Source organism: Muntiacus reevesi, chromosome 13 (genome assembly GCF_963930625.1).
Source record: "Muntiacus reevesi chromosome 13, mMunRee1.1, whole genome shotgun sequence".
Lineage (NCBI taxonomy): Eukaryota > Metazoa > Chordata > Mammalia > Artiodactyla > Cervidae > Muntiacus > Muntiacus reevesi.
Genome location: NC_089261.1, coordinates 10,513,373 through 10,529,530, shown reverse-complemented (window position 1 = coordinate 10,529,530; position 16,158 = coordinate 10,513,373). Strand labels below are relative to the sequence as shown.

Below are 16,158 nucleotides of genomic sequence, written 5' to 3'. Positions count from 1 at the left end.
TGCTTCCAAAAAGGTGGGCCAGTGTACTCTCAGAGCAGTGCAGGGGAGGGAGAGTCAACTCCTAGGCAGGCTGATGAGAAGTCTGGGGTCCCCAAGGAGGAGAAAGGGGTCTGGGGCTCTTAAGGAGGAGACAGGGGTCTGGAGTTCTCACAGAGGAGAAAAGGACAAACATTTTTTTAAGCCCAGAGCTGATAATTGCACAACAAAACAACTCATCTTGCTCAAGGATGTATGTTTTCCCTTAAACTCTGTACCAATGACTATATAACAACATATCTTGCTCGAGAATTTATTTCTCCTTAAAAAGAATCTTCTGACTAATCTTGTTATTTTAAAACTTGTATACTCTAAGAGTGGGTCTGGTAAGACCTTTCTATTGTTAGTTCTAATCTTGTTAACTTAAGATGTCTGTTGTAGTAGGTCTGGTAGAAAGTATGTAAGGCCTTGCTAAGACTAGGGACGGGGTACTCTTCGTCCCCCTTCTGATGTCTGTGTCAGAAGATTTCTCTGTCCCTTTTTCCCTTTAATAAAACTCTGCTACACCAAAGTAATAAAACTCTGCTACACCAAAGGTCTTGAGTGATCAAGCCTGGTCCCTGGTCCCAAAGCTACATCTTCGGAGATCATGAATTCAACCTCGTACACCGTAAGCTATCAAGAGCACTTGTTTCTCTTCACCGTATCAGCTCTTCCTCAACAGTAACATGTATTGAGTTACTGCTGTATCCGAGAATGTTTTAGCTACTGGAGAGACAACAGGTAGAGAGAAAAACAGGCTCTCAGGGATTTTATATTTGAAGAGTGGGGAGACTGACAATAAACAAGAAAAATTAAATACTGTATATGGTATGTTAATGGTAACAGCTAAGCAAAAAGGCAGGAAATGGAGAGGGTAGATCTGAAATTTTAAATGGGGCATGCAGGGCTCATCAGTACTATTTCTGAGTCAGACCTGATGAAAGTAGGCATATTCAATCTGAGGAACTAAAAATGCTGTACATGTCCTAATTTAGAATCCTTTAACCACTAACAATTTTATGTAATGACCTTGCCCATTTCTTTCTCTTTGTTTGAACTGTTCAAGTCCTTAGCTCATTTTCTACTACTGCCTTCGTTTAAAGTATCTGTGCGTCCAAAAGAACTTCCTGTGATGGTGGAAATGCCCTGTACCCTGCACTGATCTATTTGGTAGACATGAGCCCATGAACACTTGAAATGTGTGAGTGCAACTGAAGGACTGAATTCTGCATTCCATTTCATTTTAATTAATTTAAATTTAAATAATTTGAGAGCTAAAACTATAAAACTTGGGACAAAATCTTTGTGACCTTGGATTTGGCAGTGGATTCTTATCTATGACACCAAAAAACACAACTGAAAAATTGACAAATTGGACTTAAACAAAATTAAAAACCTTGTGAGCGCCAAGGAATACTTTAAAAAAAAAAAAGAAGAGAGAACCCCTAAAGATGGGATAAAATATGTGCTCTTATGTATCTGAGAAGGGCCTTACATTTAGAATATAGAAAGAACTCCTCCAATTCAATAATAGAAAGACAACCCAAATAAAAAGTGGGTGGATAGTGAATGTATCTCTTGCCAAAGAAGATAAGCAAATGGCCAGTGAGAACATGAAAAGTTCTTAAACAATCCTATTGATCAGGGAAATACAAGTCAAAATCACAATGAGGTACCCACTACATACCAATTAGGAGGGCTGTGACCAAAGCATCAGATAACCACCAAGGGTCAGCAAGGCTGTGAAACATCACACGCTGCAGGTGGGGCTGTCAACTGCTGCAGCCATTGCAGGAAACACTGGCGATTTTAAGTTTCTTTAGTGAATACAGGCCTATTCAGGTTACCTGTTTCTTCTTGAGTGCCCTTGGGTATAGACTGTCACTTACAGATAAATCAAAAAATTTATCCATTTCATCTAAGTCATCAAATTTATTGGCATCAAGTTGTTTATGGCCACCCCTTACTATCCTTTTAATATCTGTACACTCTAGTAATATCACCTCCTGTCCCTGATACTAAGTCTCTCTTCTTTTTTCCCTCAGGTTAGTCTGGCTAGAGGGTTACCAACTTTTATTTTTTTTTTTTTAATCAGCTTTTAGTTTCAGCCATTTTTCTCCACAGAGAAAATCTATTTGACTTACTTTGGCTTTGATCTTTATTCCTTCCTTCTGTCTACTGAATACGGTTTAATGTGCTCCATTTCCCTAGTTTAGTCAGAAATGGTGAAAGGCTTAAGTCATTGGAACTTTCTCCTCTATCTAACCCAGGTATTTGGGGCTACAATTCCCTTTGCTTTTGCAGCAGGCCATAAGGTTTGTATGTTTTCACTTTAATTCAAAATATTTTCCAATTCCTTCTTGATGTCTTATTTGCTACACTGAAGAGTGTTACTTTTTGTTTCAGTATTTTGTTACAGTATTTTTTTAATGACTTTTATTTCCTTTGTTGTCTTATTAGCTATAACTCTTTGTTCTTTTATTTTACTGGCTGTGGTAAAGTTTATAGTGTACATCTTTAATCAACACAGCCTACCTTCAAGTTATATGGCAGTACTTCATTTATAGTATTAAAACCTGACAACAGTTTATGTTTATTTCCCTCTTAACACCTGTACTATTATTACCGTGCATTTTTACATGTCATGCTATGAACACCATACTATATTATTATTTTTGCTTATACAATTCATTATCTTCTATAAAGAATTTTAAATAAAAAAAACAAAAACCTTTTGTATTTAACATTGTAGTAAATTTTTCTTTTTCTTTTTTTTTTGGCCTTGCCCTGTCAAACATTACCATGGGTCACTATTACACAAAACTGAAGTCTGGCTAAATAAGGCTGTGAGGACCCATATATTTGCTCAAACATGAAGATACATGTATTCCAGCTTTCTAAAACAAGATCCATGGACCTAGGTTTAACAGATCCCAGGCTACTGTGACGGGTCCAGTAATGGTTACCCACGCTGCACAGCTGTCATTTCACAAATTAATCTTCATTCGATAGTATGCCAAGGATATATTTCCACATCAATACATACAACTCCTTTTCATTTAAAAAAAAAAAATAGGGACTTCCTGGTGGCACAGTGGATAAGAACCCACCTGCCAATGCAGGAGACACAAGTTCAATTCCTGAACCGGGAAGGTCCCACATGACAAGGAGCAGCTAAGCCCGGGAGCCGCAACCTTGAGCCAGCGCCCTAGGGCCCGGGAGCCGCAACTACTGAGCCAGCGCCCTAGGGCCTGGGAGCCGCAACTACTGAGCCAGCACTCAGAGCCCGGGAACCGCAACTGCTGAGTCAGCGCTCAGAGCCCGGGAACCGCAACAACTGAGCCAGAGCTCTAGGGCCCAGGAGCCGCAACTACTGAGCCAGCACTCTAGTGCCCGGGAGCCATAACTGCTGAGCCCATGCACCGTAAACCTGTGCTCCAAGGAAAAGCCACCGTAATGAGAAACCAGCACACAGCAATAAGCAGTAGCCCCCGCTTGCTGCAGAGAGAAAGCCCTCGAAAGCAATGAAGGCCCAGCACAGCCAAAAATAACTTAAAAAACTATTTTAAAAAAGTCAAGAATAGTTGACTCGATCTGATATCATTTTTGGCTCAATTCCTGCCTTAGGAGAGACAAACAGCAAGAAAAGTAACCTTTTACAGGAAGATGATACAGTTTTGATCTCAAACTGGGTGGTGTATAACCAACAACTGAGTCTGCCAAATAAACAGTGTCAGAAAGAATGACAACTGATCAACATTCTTCAAATTTAAGTTGATATACAAGTACAAATCCCACTGTGCATTTTTGGGTCACTTCAACGTACTGGGTTAGCCAAAAATTTCATTTGGGTTTTCCCATAACATCTTATGGAAAAACTAACAAATTTTTTGCCAACCCAGTAGTTTGATTCAGATACTGCATCAGGAAGTAGTTTAACATTCTTTGAGAGCTTTACTAAGGTTTTATTGAGGTGGAGGTGGAGATCTAGTGATATTTGCTCTAAATGTTCTTTCAGGCTAAAACTGAGTTAGCTGTAAAGAATAGAACTTAAGGAAATCAACTTTTAGTATCTTTAGGTACTAGATTGAATTACAGGGGATTTTCTGGGAAAGTCCTGGGCCCATAAGAACTTCCACTGCTTGCTCGGGACAAGGGGAAATGTGGGCTTATAGTTAGACCATTTCAGGCTCCTAGGTTGTGATAAAAATGCAAATGTGTCGTGAGAACTGTTAAGACAAAGAGGCCTATATTCAGCCAGCCATAGAGTACATGCCTGGACCACTGCCCACGTTTATCACGAGATCAATAATCAGTTGAAGAACTAATAACCCACTGATTTATTTAGATACCATTAGATCACAGTAAGCTAGCAATCTAGACCACAACTTTCTGCTACTGGTTGTGTCTCCTCAATTTTGGCAAAACTGCTTTTGCTGAAATCTAATTTCATGAAATGCCACCAGGTTATATTGAAGAGCACTATGATTCAGTCAACAAAACAACCAATGTCTGTTATGAAATGTTATGAAATAAAATGTTGCATCTTCTTTCTGAGGGTCTTTGGGATAAACCTATGTCTGATCTTAAAAGCAAGAATAACTGTAATTCACCTGCACAATTTGGTTCTTTTATTCAGGACATTGTAAAGTTTTAAATTTCCTTCTTTCTTCTGAAAGTTGGCTGCTAGAAAGCTTACTGTGTATCTGTAAGGAGGGGTGTTGGCCACTATGGTATGCATTTTTAGACTTATTTTTGGCTCTGTTTCCCACCCATACCTTTTCTTTGGCCCCATTCTAAGTTACTTTATCTCATCACAGCTTGTAAAAACTTAATGGTCTGAAATACTTTTGAACAGGGCAGAGTGAAAATAAACAACTGACAATTGCAGGAAGCAAAAGGGAGCTGAGAATACAGTTACTGAAAGTTATACTTGTTCACCTGTTTGAATTCTGATAATGGAATACAATTATGAATACTGGAGAAGAAAGGCAAAATGGAATTTTTATTTTAGTATTTAAGAATACCATGTTTTTTGACCATTCTAATATTGGAAGGAAGCACAATGAAAGGGAGCGTTCACTTGCTCAAGGTAAACACTATATGGTTGAACTTTCCTGTAAGCTAAATGTGTGTTCCTAGAAAAATTAGAATGGTTTCCTTTTGGATTGACTGGTTTGATCTCCTTGCAGTACAAGGGACTCTCCAGATTTTTCTCCAACACCACAGTTCAAAAGCATCAATTCTTCGGCACTCAGCTTTCTTTATATAGTCCAACTGTCACATCCATACACAACTACTGGAAAAACCATGCTTTGACTAGACGGACCTTTGTTAGCATATTAAAAAGCAGAGACATTACTTGCCATCTATGACCATAACTTTTCTTCCAAGGAGCAAGCATCTTTTAATTTCATGGCTGCAGTCACCATCTGCAGTGATTTTGGAGCCCAAGAAAATAAAGTCTGCCACTGTTTCCATTGTTTCCCCATCTATTTGCCATGAAGTGATGGGACCAGATGCCATGATCTTAGTTTTCTGAATGTTGAGCTTTAAGTCAACTTTTTCACTCTCCTCTTTCACTTTCATCAAGAGGCTCTTTAGTAGTTCTTCGCTTTCTGCCACTAAGGGGGTGTCATCTGCATATCTGAGGTTATTGATATTTCTCCCAGCAATCTTGATTCCAGCTTGTGCTTCATCCAGCCCAGCATTTCACATGATGTACTCTGCCTATGAGTTAAAATAAGGAGGATGACAATATCCAACCTTGATGTACTCCTTTCCCTATTTGGAAGCAGTTTGCTGTTCCATGTCCAGTTCTAACTGTTGCTTCTCGACCTGCATACAGATTTCTCAGAAGGGAGCTCAGGTGGTCTCGTATTCCCATCTCTTGAAGAATTTTCCACAGTTTGTTGTGATCCACACAGTCAAAGGCTTTGGCATAATCAATAAAGCAGAAGTAGATGTTTTTCTGGAATTCTCTCGCTTTTTCTGTGATCCAAGGTTGGCAATTTGATCTCTGGTTCCTCTGCCTTTTCTTAATCCAGTTTCAACATCTGAAAGTTAACGGTTCATGTACTGTTGAAGCCTGGCTTGGAGAATTTTGAGCATTACTTTGCTAGCGTGTGAAATGAGTACAATTATGCAGTAGTTTGAACATTCTTTGACATTGCCTTTCTTTGGGATTGGAATGAAAACTGACCTTTTCCAGTCCTGTGGCCGCTGCTGAGTTTTCCAAATTTGCTGGCATATTGAGTGTAGCACTTTCACAGCATCATCTTTTAGGTGAAATAACTCAGCTGGAATTCCATCACTGCCACTAGCTTTGCTCATAGTGATGCTTCCTAAGGCCCACTTGACTTCGGACTCCAGCATCTCTGGCTCTAGATGAGTGATCACACCATCAAGATCATCTGGGTCATTAAGACCTTTTTTGTTTTTATTTCTTAATTTTTTTCATTTATTTTTATTAGTTGGAGGCTAATCACTTTACAATATTGTAGTGGGTTTTGTCATACATTGGCATGAATCAGCCATGGAGTTACATGTATTCCCCATCCCGATCCCCCATCCCACCTCCCTCTCTACCTGATCCCTCTGGGTCTTCCCGGTGCACCAAGTCCAAGTACTTGTCTCATGCATCCAACCTGGGCTGGTGATCTGTTTCACAATAGATAATATACATGTTTCGATGCTGTTCTCTCGAAACATCCCAGCCTCGCCTTCTCCCACAGAGTCCAAAAGTCTGTTCTGTACATTTGTGTCTCTTTTTCTATTTTGCATACAGGGTTATCATTACCATCTTTCTAAATTCCATATATATGTGTTAGTATTCTGTAATGTTCTTTATCTTTCTGGCTTACTTCACTCTGTATAATGGGCTCCAGTTTCATCCATCTCATTAGAACTGATTCAAATGAATTCTTTTTAATAGCTGAGTAATATTCCATGGTGTATATGTACCACAGCTTCCTTATCCATTCGTCTGCTGATGGGCATCTAGGTTGCTTCCATGTCCTGGCTATTATAAACAGTGCTGCGAACACTGGGGTGCACGTGTCTCTTTCAGATCTGGTTTCCTTGGTGTGTATGCCCAGGAGTGGGATTGCTGGGTCATACGGCAGTTCTATTTCCAGTTTTTTAAGCAATCTCCACACTGTTCTCCATAGTGGCTGTACTAGTTTGCATTCCCACCAACAGTGTAAGAGGGTTCCCTTTTCTCCACACCTTCTCCAGCATTTATTGCTTGTAGACTTTTGGATAGCAGCCATCCTGACTGGCGTGTAATGGTACCTCATTGTGGTTTTGATGTGCATTTCTCTGATGATGAGTGATGTTGAGCATCTTTTCATGTGTTTGTTAGCCATCTGTATGTCTTCTTTGGAGATATGTCTGTTTAGTTCTTTGGCCCATTTTTTGATTGGGTCATATATTTTTCTGGAATTGAGCTGCAGGAGTTGCTTGTATATTTTTGAGATTAATCCTTTGTCTGTTGCTTCACTTGCCATTATTTTCTCCCAATCTGAGGGCTGTCTTTTCACCTTGCTTATAGTTTCCTTTGTTGTGCAAAAAGCTTTTAAGTTTCATTAGGTCCCATTTGTTTATTTTTGCTTTTATTTCCAATATTCTGGGAGGGGGGTCATAGAGGATCCTGCTGTGATTTATGTCGGAGAGTGTTTTGCCTATGTTCTCCTCTAGGAGTTTTATAGTTTCTGGTCTTACACTTAGTAGATCTTTAATCCATTTTGAGTTTATTTTTGTGTATGGTGTTAGAAAGTGTTCTAGCTTCATTCTTTTACAAGTGGTTGACCAATTTTCCCAGCACCACTTGTTAAAGAGGTTGTCTTTTTTCCATTGTATATCCTTGCCTCCTTTGTCGAAGATAAGGTGTCCATAGGTTCGTGGATTTATCTCTGGGCTTTCTATTGTGTTCCGTTGATCTATATTTCTGTCTTTGTGCCAGTACCATACTGTCTTGATGACTGTGGCTTTGTAGTATAGTAAGACCTTTTCTGTATAGCTCTTCTGTGTATTCTTACCACCTCTTCTTGATATTAGGTCAAGGATATTAGAAATATCCTTGATATTAAAAATCAAGGATATTTCTGTCCTTTATTGTGCCCATCTTCGCATGAAATGTTCCCTTGGTATCTCTGATTTTCTTGAAGAGATCACTAGTCTTTCGCAGTCTATTGTTTTCCTCTATTTCTTTGCACTGATCACTGAGGAAGGCTTTCTTATCTCTCCTTGCTGTTCTCTGGAACTCTGCATTCAAATTGGGTATATCTTTCCTTTTCTCCTTTGCCTTTTGCTTCTCTCCTCTTCTCAGCTATTTGTAAGGCCTCCTCAGACAACCATTTTGCCTTTTTGCCTTTCTTTTTCTTGGGGATGGTCTTGACCCCTCCATCCTGTACAATGTCACGAACCCCCATCCATAGTTCTTCAGGCACTCTATCAGATCTAATCCCTTGAATCTATTTGTCACTTCCACTATATAATTTAAAGGGATTTGATTTAGGTCATACCTGAATGGTCTAGTGGTTTTCCCTAATTTATTCAATTTAAGTCTGAATTCTGCAATAAGGAGTTCATGATCTGAGCCACAGTCAGCTCCCAGTCTTGTTTTTGCTGACTGAATAAAGTTTCTCCATCTTTGGCTGCAAAGAATATAATCAATCTGCTTTTGGTGTTGACTATCTGGTGATGTCCATGTGTAGAGTCGTCTCTTGTGTTTTTGGAAGAGGGTGTTTGCTATGACCAGTGCGTTCTCTTGGCAAAACTCTGTTAGCCTTTGCCCTGCTTCATTTTGTACTCCCAAGGCCAAACTTGCTTGTTATTCCAGGTATCTCTTGACTTCCTCCTTCTGTATTCCAGTCCCCTATAATGAAAAGGATATATGTTTTGAGTATTAGTTCCAGAAGGTCTTGTAAATCTTCATAGAACCGTTCAACTTCAGCTTCTTCAGTATTACTGGTCAGGGCACAGACTTGGATTACTGTGATACTGACTGGTTTGCCTTGGAAATGAACAGAGATCATTCTGTCGTTTTTGAGACTGCATCCAAGTACTGCATTTCAGACTCTCTTGTTGACTATGATGGCTACTCCATTTCTTCTAAGGGATTCTTGCCCACCGTAGTAGATATAATGGTCATCTGAGTTAAATTCACCCATTCCAGTCCACTTTAGTTCGCTGATTCCTAAAATGTTGATGTTCACTCTTGACATCTCCTGTTTGATCACTTCCAATTTGCCTTGATTCATGGACCTAACATTCCAGGTTCCTATGCAATACTGCTCTTTACAGCATCAAACTTTACTTCCATCACCAGTCATACCCACAGCTGAGTGTTGTTTTTGCTTTGGCTCCGTCTCTTCATTCTTTCTGGAGTTATTTCTCCACTGATTTCCAGTAGCATACTGGGCACCTACCGACCCGGGGAGTTCATCTTTCAGTGTCCTATCTTTTTGCCTTTTCATAGTGTTCATGGGGTTCTCAAGGCAAGAATACTGAGGTGTTTGCCATTCCCCTTTCCAGTGGACCATGTTTTGTCAGAACTTTCCACCATGACCCTGTCCATCTTGGGTGGCCCTACACAGCATGGCTCATGGTGAGTTGGTTTGTGAACCATAATAAGACTTATTTTGGTTAACCTGGTCTAACTTTACAGTTACATGCATTTGGTATGAAGGTCAAAAAAATCATATAAAGTACATTCCTTATCATCTCTGCACTGTCTTCCTAGAGTAGGTTTGGGTATAAGCAAATAAACTACCCTTGAAATGAAAGAAAGCACAGGGAGGTGCTTGCCTTAAAAAAAGGTAGTAGTTACTCTATAATAAAGTTCCATTGTTCCCTTATATAGTAACTTTACATAAACATAAAGAGATGCATCTGTATTATATTTATGTATTACCTTTTTATCAATTATGTATATCTTCCTTTTGATTTCGTTTAGATCTGCTTCAAACCTGCTGTTCTTTTGTCTGTGATTCCTGTGGGGACAGAACTCAAGGGTCCTGACAGTAATAAGCTGCCCCAAAAATTCTAAGCCATCTCACACTGTGATTCCTAAGTCCCTCTGCCCGTCTGAATGGCCCTTTTCACCTCCCCTGCCCCTCCATTAATGTTTTCCTGTTTTTGTCAAAGGCTGTGGGGAAATACTTATTACATGAGCAATTATGCTATTTTCTCCCCCTGAGCAGCTGGAAAGATTAAGGAGATCAGGTGTCATCTTTAAGTAACACAGGAAGTCTAGCAAGCAGAGCTCAGCCAAGGGATGGCAAATATAAGGGCTCTTAGATTGAGGATTTGTTTGGGGCTTTAAAATCTAGTTTTATTTGGCACAGTTCTCCCCTCTGTACTTAGAAATGTGAAAGCCTGGGGGAAAATAACCAGTACAGTGCACAAACCTTTCACCTTGTGTTTTATGATTTTCTCCATGTCTTCAGAGCTCTAAATAAAATGTATTATTTAAATAAGCAAATAATGTATTTTTTATGGTCCTAAATCAGAAGAGGTAAGAACATTTGGCTGGGCATCGGGAGAGACAATATGGATAGGGCTAATCAAATTCAAGAGGCATTTCTTGTGCAAGTCCTATATGGAAGGCCACATGAAAGCAGAGGCCAAGGGAGGAGAAATCTGCAGTAAGAAGCGGTGGTAAAACAATCAAGGCTTAGCAAGGATGAAGACTGAGAGGAAATGTTTTTGACTTGGCAAAAAATGGAGACTCTGAGAACCTCAGGAGAGCTTCAATAGAACTGTAAAAGGTTACAAACATATCAATGAGTGGGTCCATAAAGTGCCACCAGCAATGAAGAGCCAACAATGCACAATAATGGAAAGATTATCCAGTGTGCAGGTCACCTGAATGAGGCTGGAGTACAGTGCTCCCATCCTAAGCCTACCGAACAACCTTCCCTAGCTGATTCTTATGGTCGGAGAACCACTACTGAAGAAAAAAAAATCACAAAAAGGAGTTTTTAAGAAACTTCTCATTTCTTCTGACTTTACTATCAGATCAACTTATTTGCTTCACAAATGAAATGGTATTGTTCTCAATAGCCAGCAGCAGTAGAGTACTGCCTGAGTTTAAATCTCAGCTTCATCACTTAATACTTGGGTGAGCTACATAACATTTCTGGGCCCTAGTTTCCTCATTTATAAAATGGGAATAACAGTATCTATTCTGTTGAATTGATACAAGGATTAAATGAGACTTTAGGTAAAACATTTTAACACTGTATGTGGAACATAAATGTTTAGTAAAACATTAGCTATTTTCTTCATCAGGTTTCTTTATAAAGTCAATGTCTAACCAAAAAAAATTCTAGTAGCCAATTACAATCATACATCTCTAAACGACCCCCTCAGAGTAACAAACAGAAGTCACTCACAACATCTGAGAAGCATCCAAACTGGTAGAAACAGCAGAAGTCAGACAGCAAGACAGACTAGTAAGCATCATTTCGCACCCCAGGGTACCCAGAAGAACTATACAAAAAGATCTTAATGACCCAGATAACCACGATTGTGTGATCACTCACCTAGAGCCAGACATCCTGGAGTCTGAAGTCAAGTGGGCCTTAGGAAGCATCACTATGAACAAAGCTAGCGGAGGTGATGGAATTCCAGCTGAGCAACTTCAAATCCTAAAGGATGATGCTGTGAAAGTGCTGTACTCAATATGCCAGCAAATTTGGAAAACTCAGCAGTGGCCACAGGACTGGAAAAGGTTAGTTTTCATTCCAATCCCAAAGAAAGGCAATGTCAAAGAATGTTCAAACTATCGCACAGGCGGCTGGACTCGCCCGGGAGGTCCTGGCGCGCGAAGCGGGGCCGGGAGGTTTGCAGGTGTGGGTGTAGCGAGTGGTGTAGGGGACAGGGCGCCCCCGGGTCCACGATGCAGCCCCCAGATGAGGGCGCAGTATTTTCCTTATATGATCGGGCCCCGTGGCTGGCGGCGCCTGAGAGGATAATGAAAACGTGTCAGGTGAAATGGGGCCAGGGACCCGGGGGCTGGGAGGTTAGGGGGAGGCAGTTAGGCTAAGGTTTGGGTGTGGTTAGGGTGGCCCCTGCCGCTCTGCGAGCCCTGGTCGATGATGACGTGACCACTGCGCAATCTGAGTTCTGGGAATTAGGTGATGGAGCGTGTTCTGAGAACGGACTGAGACCGGAGAGGGGAAAAAAAAAGAAAAACTATCGTACAATGGCACTCATTTCACACGCTAGCAAAGTAATGCTCAAAATTCTCCAAGCTAGGCTTCAACAGTACATGAACTGAGAACTTCCAGATGTTGAAGCTGGATTTAGAAAAGGCAGAGGAACCAGAGATCCACTGGATCATAGAAAAAGCAAGAGAATTCCAAAAAAACATCTACCTCTGCTTCATTGAGTATTCTAAAGCCTTTGATTGTGTGGATCACATCAAACTGTGAAAAATTCTTCAAGATATGGGAATACCAGACCACCTGACCTGCCTCCTGAGAAACCTATAATGCAGGTCAAGAAGCAACAGTTAGAACTGGACATGGAACAATGGACTGGCTCCAAATTGGGAAAGGAGTACATCAAAGGTATATACTGTCACCCTGCCTGTATAACTTATATACAGAGTACATCATGTGAAATGCCAGGTTGAATGACTCCACAAGCTGGAATCAAGATTGCCAGGAAAAATATGAATAACCTCAGATATGCAGAAGACACCACCCTAGTGGCAGAAAGCTAAGAGGAACTAAAGAGCCTCTTGATGAAAGTGAAAGAAGAGAGTAAAAAAGTTGGCTTAAAGCTCAACATTCAAAAAAAGAAGATCACAGCATCTGGTTCCATCATTTCATGGCAAATAGATGGGGAAATAATGGAAATAGTGACAGACTTTATTTTCTTGGGCTCCAAAATCACTGCAGATGGTGACTGCAGCCATGAAATTAGAAGATGCTTGCTCCTTGGAAGAAAAGCTATGACCAACCTAGACAGCATATTATAAAGCAGAGACATTATTTTGCCAACAAAGGTCCATCTAGTCAAAGCTATGGTTTTTTTCCGTAGTCATGTAGGGATGTGAGAGTTGGGCCATAAAGAAGGCTGAGTGCTGAAGAATTGATGCTTTTGAACTGTGGTGTTGGAGAAGAATCTGGAGAGTCCCTTGGACTGCAAGGAGATCAAACCAGTCAATCCTAAAGAAATCAGTCCTGAATATTCATTAGAAGGACTGATGCTGAAACTGAAACTCCAGTACTCTGGCCAACTGATGTGAAGAACTGACTCACTGGAAAAGACCCTGATGCTGAGAAAGAATGAAGGCAGGAGGAGAAGGGGACGACAGAGGATGAGATGGTTGGATGGCATCACTGACTCAACAGACATGAGCTTGAGCAAGCTCCAGGAGATGGGGAAGGACAGGTAAGCCTGGCGTGCTGAAGTGCATGAGGTTGCAAAGAGTTGGACACGACTGACTCAACAACAACAGGGTACCAGCAGGCTGTGCCCTAGTGAATTCCCTGTCTTTTCATCAAGCAATCCATGTCCAAATAAGTAACAGGTCAGTTCTTCATTCAGCTATCCCTCGTTTACATTAAAGCAAGAATCTAGGAAATCACTCTAGCAGTTTTACTTACTGACTACTGCAATTTTTGTTTCTGCTACCATGAAAAGATTATTTTTTCTGGCTGCACTGGGTCATCACTCCCATTACCACCTGAGCTCCGCCTCCTGTCTGGTCAGTGGCAACATTAGATTCTCGGAGGAGTGCAAAACTTATGGTGAACTGTGCATCTGAATGATCTAGGTTGCACGCTCCTTATGAGAATCATCCAGAAACCACCCTCAGCCCCCTCACTCTGCCAAGGTCTGTGGGAAAATTGTCCTCTATGAAACTGGTCTCTGGTACCAAAAATGTTGGGGACTGCTTAGTATATAAGTACATGCCAAATAAAAATGCCATTTGAACTAACAAAAGGAGTTTCAGAGTCATGAGTCTAAAGTTTTGTTTTTTTTTAATTATAAAAACTTCTGAAATGTTATTATATACTCAAGAAGAAAAAAACAAAAATCTGTCTAAAGCATAGAGATACAAAAAGTACAGGATCATGCTGATGAGGTTCTAGGCTGCTCTGGCTTGACTGATGTTTCCTAAGCGTGGCTAGGAACCTAGGATTCTCAGCAGAAGTCTCAATGAGTGAAACATTTATCAACTGATACTGGAATTATCAACAGTATTTTACTTATTCTACTCAATGCTGAGATAAAGCCTGGAAGTCTGTAATTTTACCAAATACTCATTAAAATCCAAATATAATACTGGCTAATTCAAAACCTTAAGCTTATTTCCTTTATCACTGCTGCTCCCTTTCAAGTTCTCAATTTAAAATTTCCCAGGCAGCCTTCATTCTTAAATGTATCCACCAAAAAACTATCAGTTATACAACCACTAAGATTTCTCTAAAGTAAGAATAGTGAAAAGAAGAAGGGAGTGAGTATCTAGCTTCCTTATCTTTGTATTTCTAGGGCTGTCTGCTAGGATGGTAACTTCAAGAAGATCCAGTCTCAGCATTCCTAAGGTCAGCAGAGAGAATACTTGATAAACGCAACAGTGCACAATTCTCGTACTAGTAGCCTGAACCTTATGAAATTACATGTGTATGTCAAAAAAGTTGACTATCTACTGGCAATTTCATATATGGCTCAACATAGGTCAATGCCTTCTTTTTTTTTAATTAAGAAGAACATTCTGTCCCTTTGAGACACTGCAGAATCACTGTCAGGGACTCTCTCCTTAACTCTCTCAATGAATATACTTAATGTGAATCATTTTTCCCCCAGAACCAGAATTTAGGTGATTAGTTTTCACTTATTTGCATTAAAATGCCAAAGCCATAAGCAAAACCAAGAAGTGTTTTAACAGCCAACCAAAGAATAAATATCAGAATTATCCTGTTCAACTCAATTCCTGTTAAAGTCATGTTTCTCTTCAAAGAAGCAATAAATTCTGGTCCCAATACCCTGAACAACGCGTCTTCCACCTCCAACAGAAATCAATCCCATTTTGAGAGCATCTTACCTGAAACTACCATAGACTATAAGTAGAATGGAAATCAGAAAAGTAGACACTTGACTGGAATCCACCAGGGAATAGGCCCTAGAGAAAAAAAAAGGAAAAAAAAATTAATCACATGGCAGCAAACTAATGGAGTTTACAGTCTAATGGAGTTCTATAAACTCCACTAAGTTTTATTTTTGTCTAAGAAGGAAAAAAGGTATAAACTGGCATGAAGAAAATATTAATTGAAACACAGATCTGGTAGTTTAGCATAAAAAGTAAATGTATAGATTCAGAGTTTTATTAGTTAGCCTTCACCGGAGGTTCAATTGTATCAATGTAAAAATCCCGTCTCAGTATAATACACACATGTGCTTCCACTCCCAAGTACCAAAATACCTACCAACTCCTTCCTTGTGAATTATCAGTAGCATCTTAGTGATTTTACTCAGTAATAAAAATAAAGCTCATGTCTCTCCTGGATTCTAGTTTCATTTTTTTAAACTGCCTATTGGTTCTCTTCATGTGGGTATCCCACAGAGAGTTCTTGAAAGTCAACAGGTTGAAAACTTGCCATTGTTCTTCCCTTCATACCGGACGCTCTCGAGGTATATCATGATTCCTTCAGCATTCTTGACACCCTCTTCCCTTCCTTCCCACATTATGACAACAGTCAGAAAGTCCCACAACTTCCACTTCCCCAGATAACCTCCCTTTCACGGATCACAGCCCTGTGATGAAGGGGCTTGTGTAACTCCGTGAAGCTAAGAGCCATGCTGTGCAGGGCCACCCAGGACGGACGGGTCATAGTAAAGAGTACTGCCAAAACGTGGTCCACTGGAGGAGGCAATGGCAACCCACTCCAGAGTGGGTTGCCAAGAGAACACCACAAATTATATGAGAAGGCAAAATGAAATGACACCAGAAGATGAGCCCCCAGGTCGGAAGGTGTCCAATATGCTACTGGGAAGAGCCGAGGGTAATTACTAATAGCTCCAGAAAGAATGAAGCAGCTGGGCCAAAATGTAAATGATGCTCAGTTGTGCATGAGTCTGGTGGTGAAAGTAAAGCCCAGTGCTGCAAAGAACAATATTGCC

The 16,158-nt window shown here is 40.3% G+C and overlaps 1 protein-coding gene, 1 non-coding gene and 1 pseudogene across 2 annotated transcripts in view; 2 read left to right on the top strand and 1 right to left on the bottom strand.

Annotated features, from left to right (window-relative positions):
* SPPL3 (signal peptide peptidase like 3) overlaps nt 1-16,158 on the bottom strand; it is a 96,311-nt gene that overhangs the window by 15,212 nt on the left and 64,941 nt on the right. Inside the window, exon 2 of the mRNA XM_065904194.1 lies at nt 15,083-15,160. Within this exon, the coding sequence (XP_065760266.1) occupies nt 15,083-15,160 (78 nt within the window). The remainder of the gene's footprint in view (nt 1-15,082; nt 15,161-16,158) is intronic.
* Nucleotides 11,910-12,038, top strand: LOC136146203 (small Cajal body-specific RNA 17; annotated as a pseudogene).
* LOC136146197 (small Cajal body-specific RNA 18) lies at nt 12,114-12,196 on the top strand. The gene has a single exon (XR_010658928.1). It is a non-coding gene; the product is annotated as a small Cajal body-specific RNA 18 (non-coding RNA).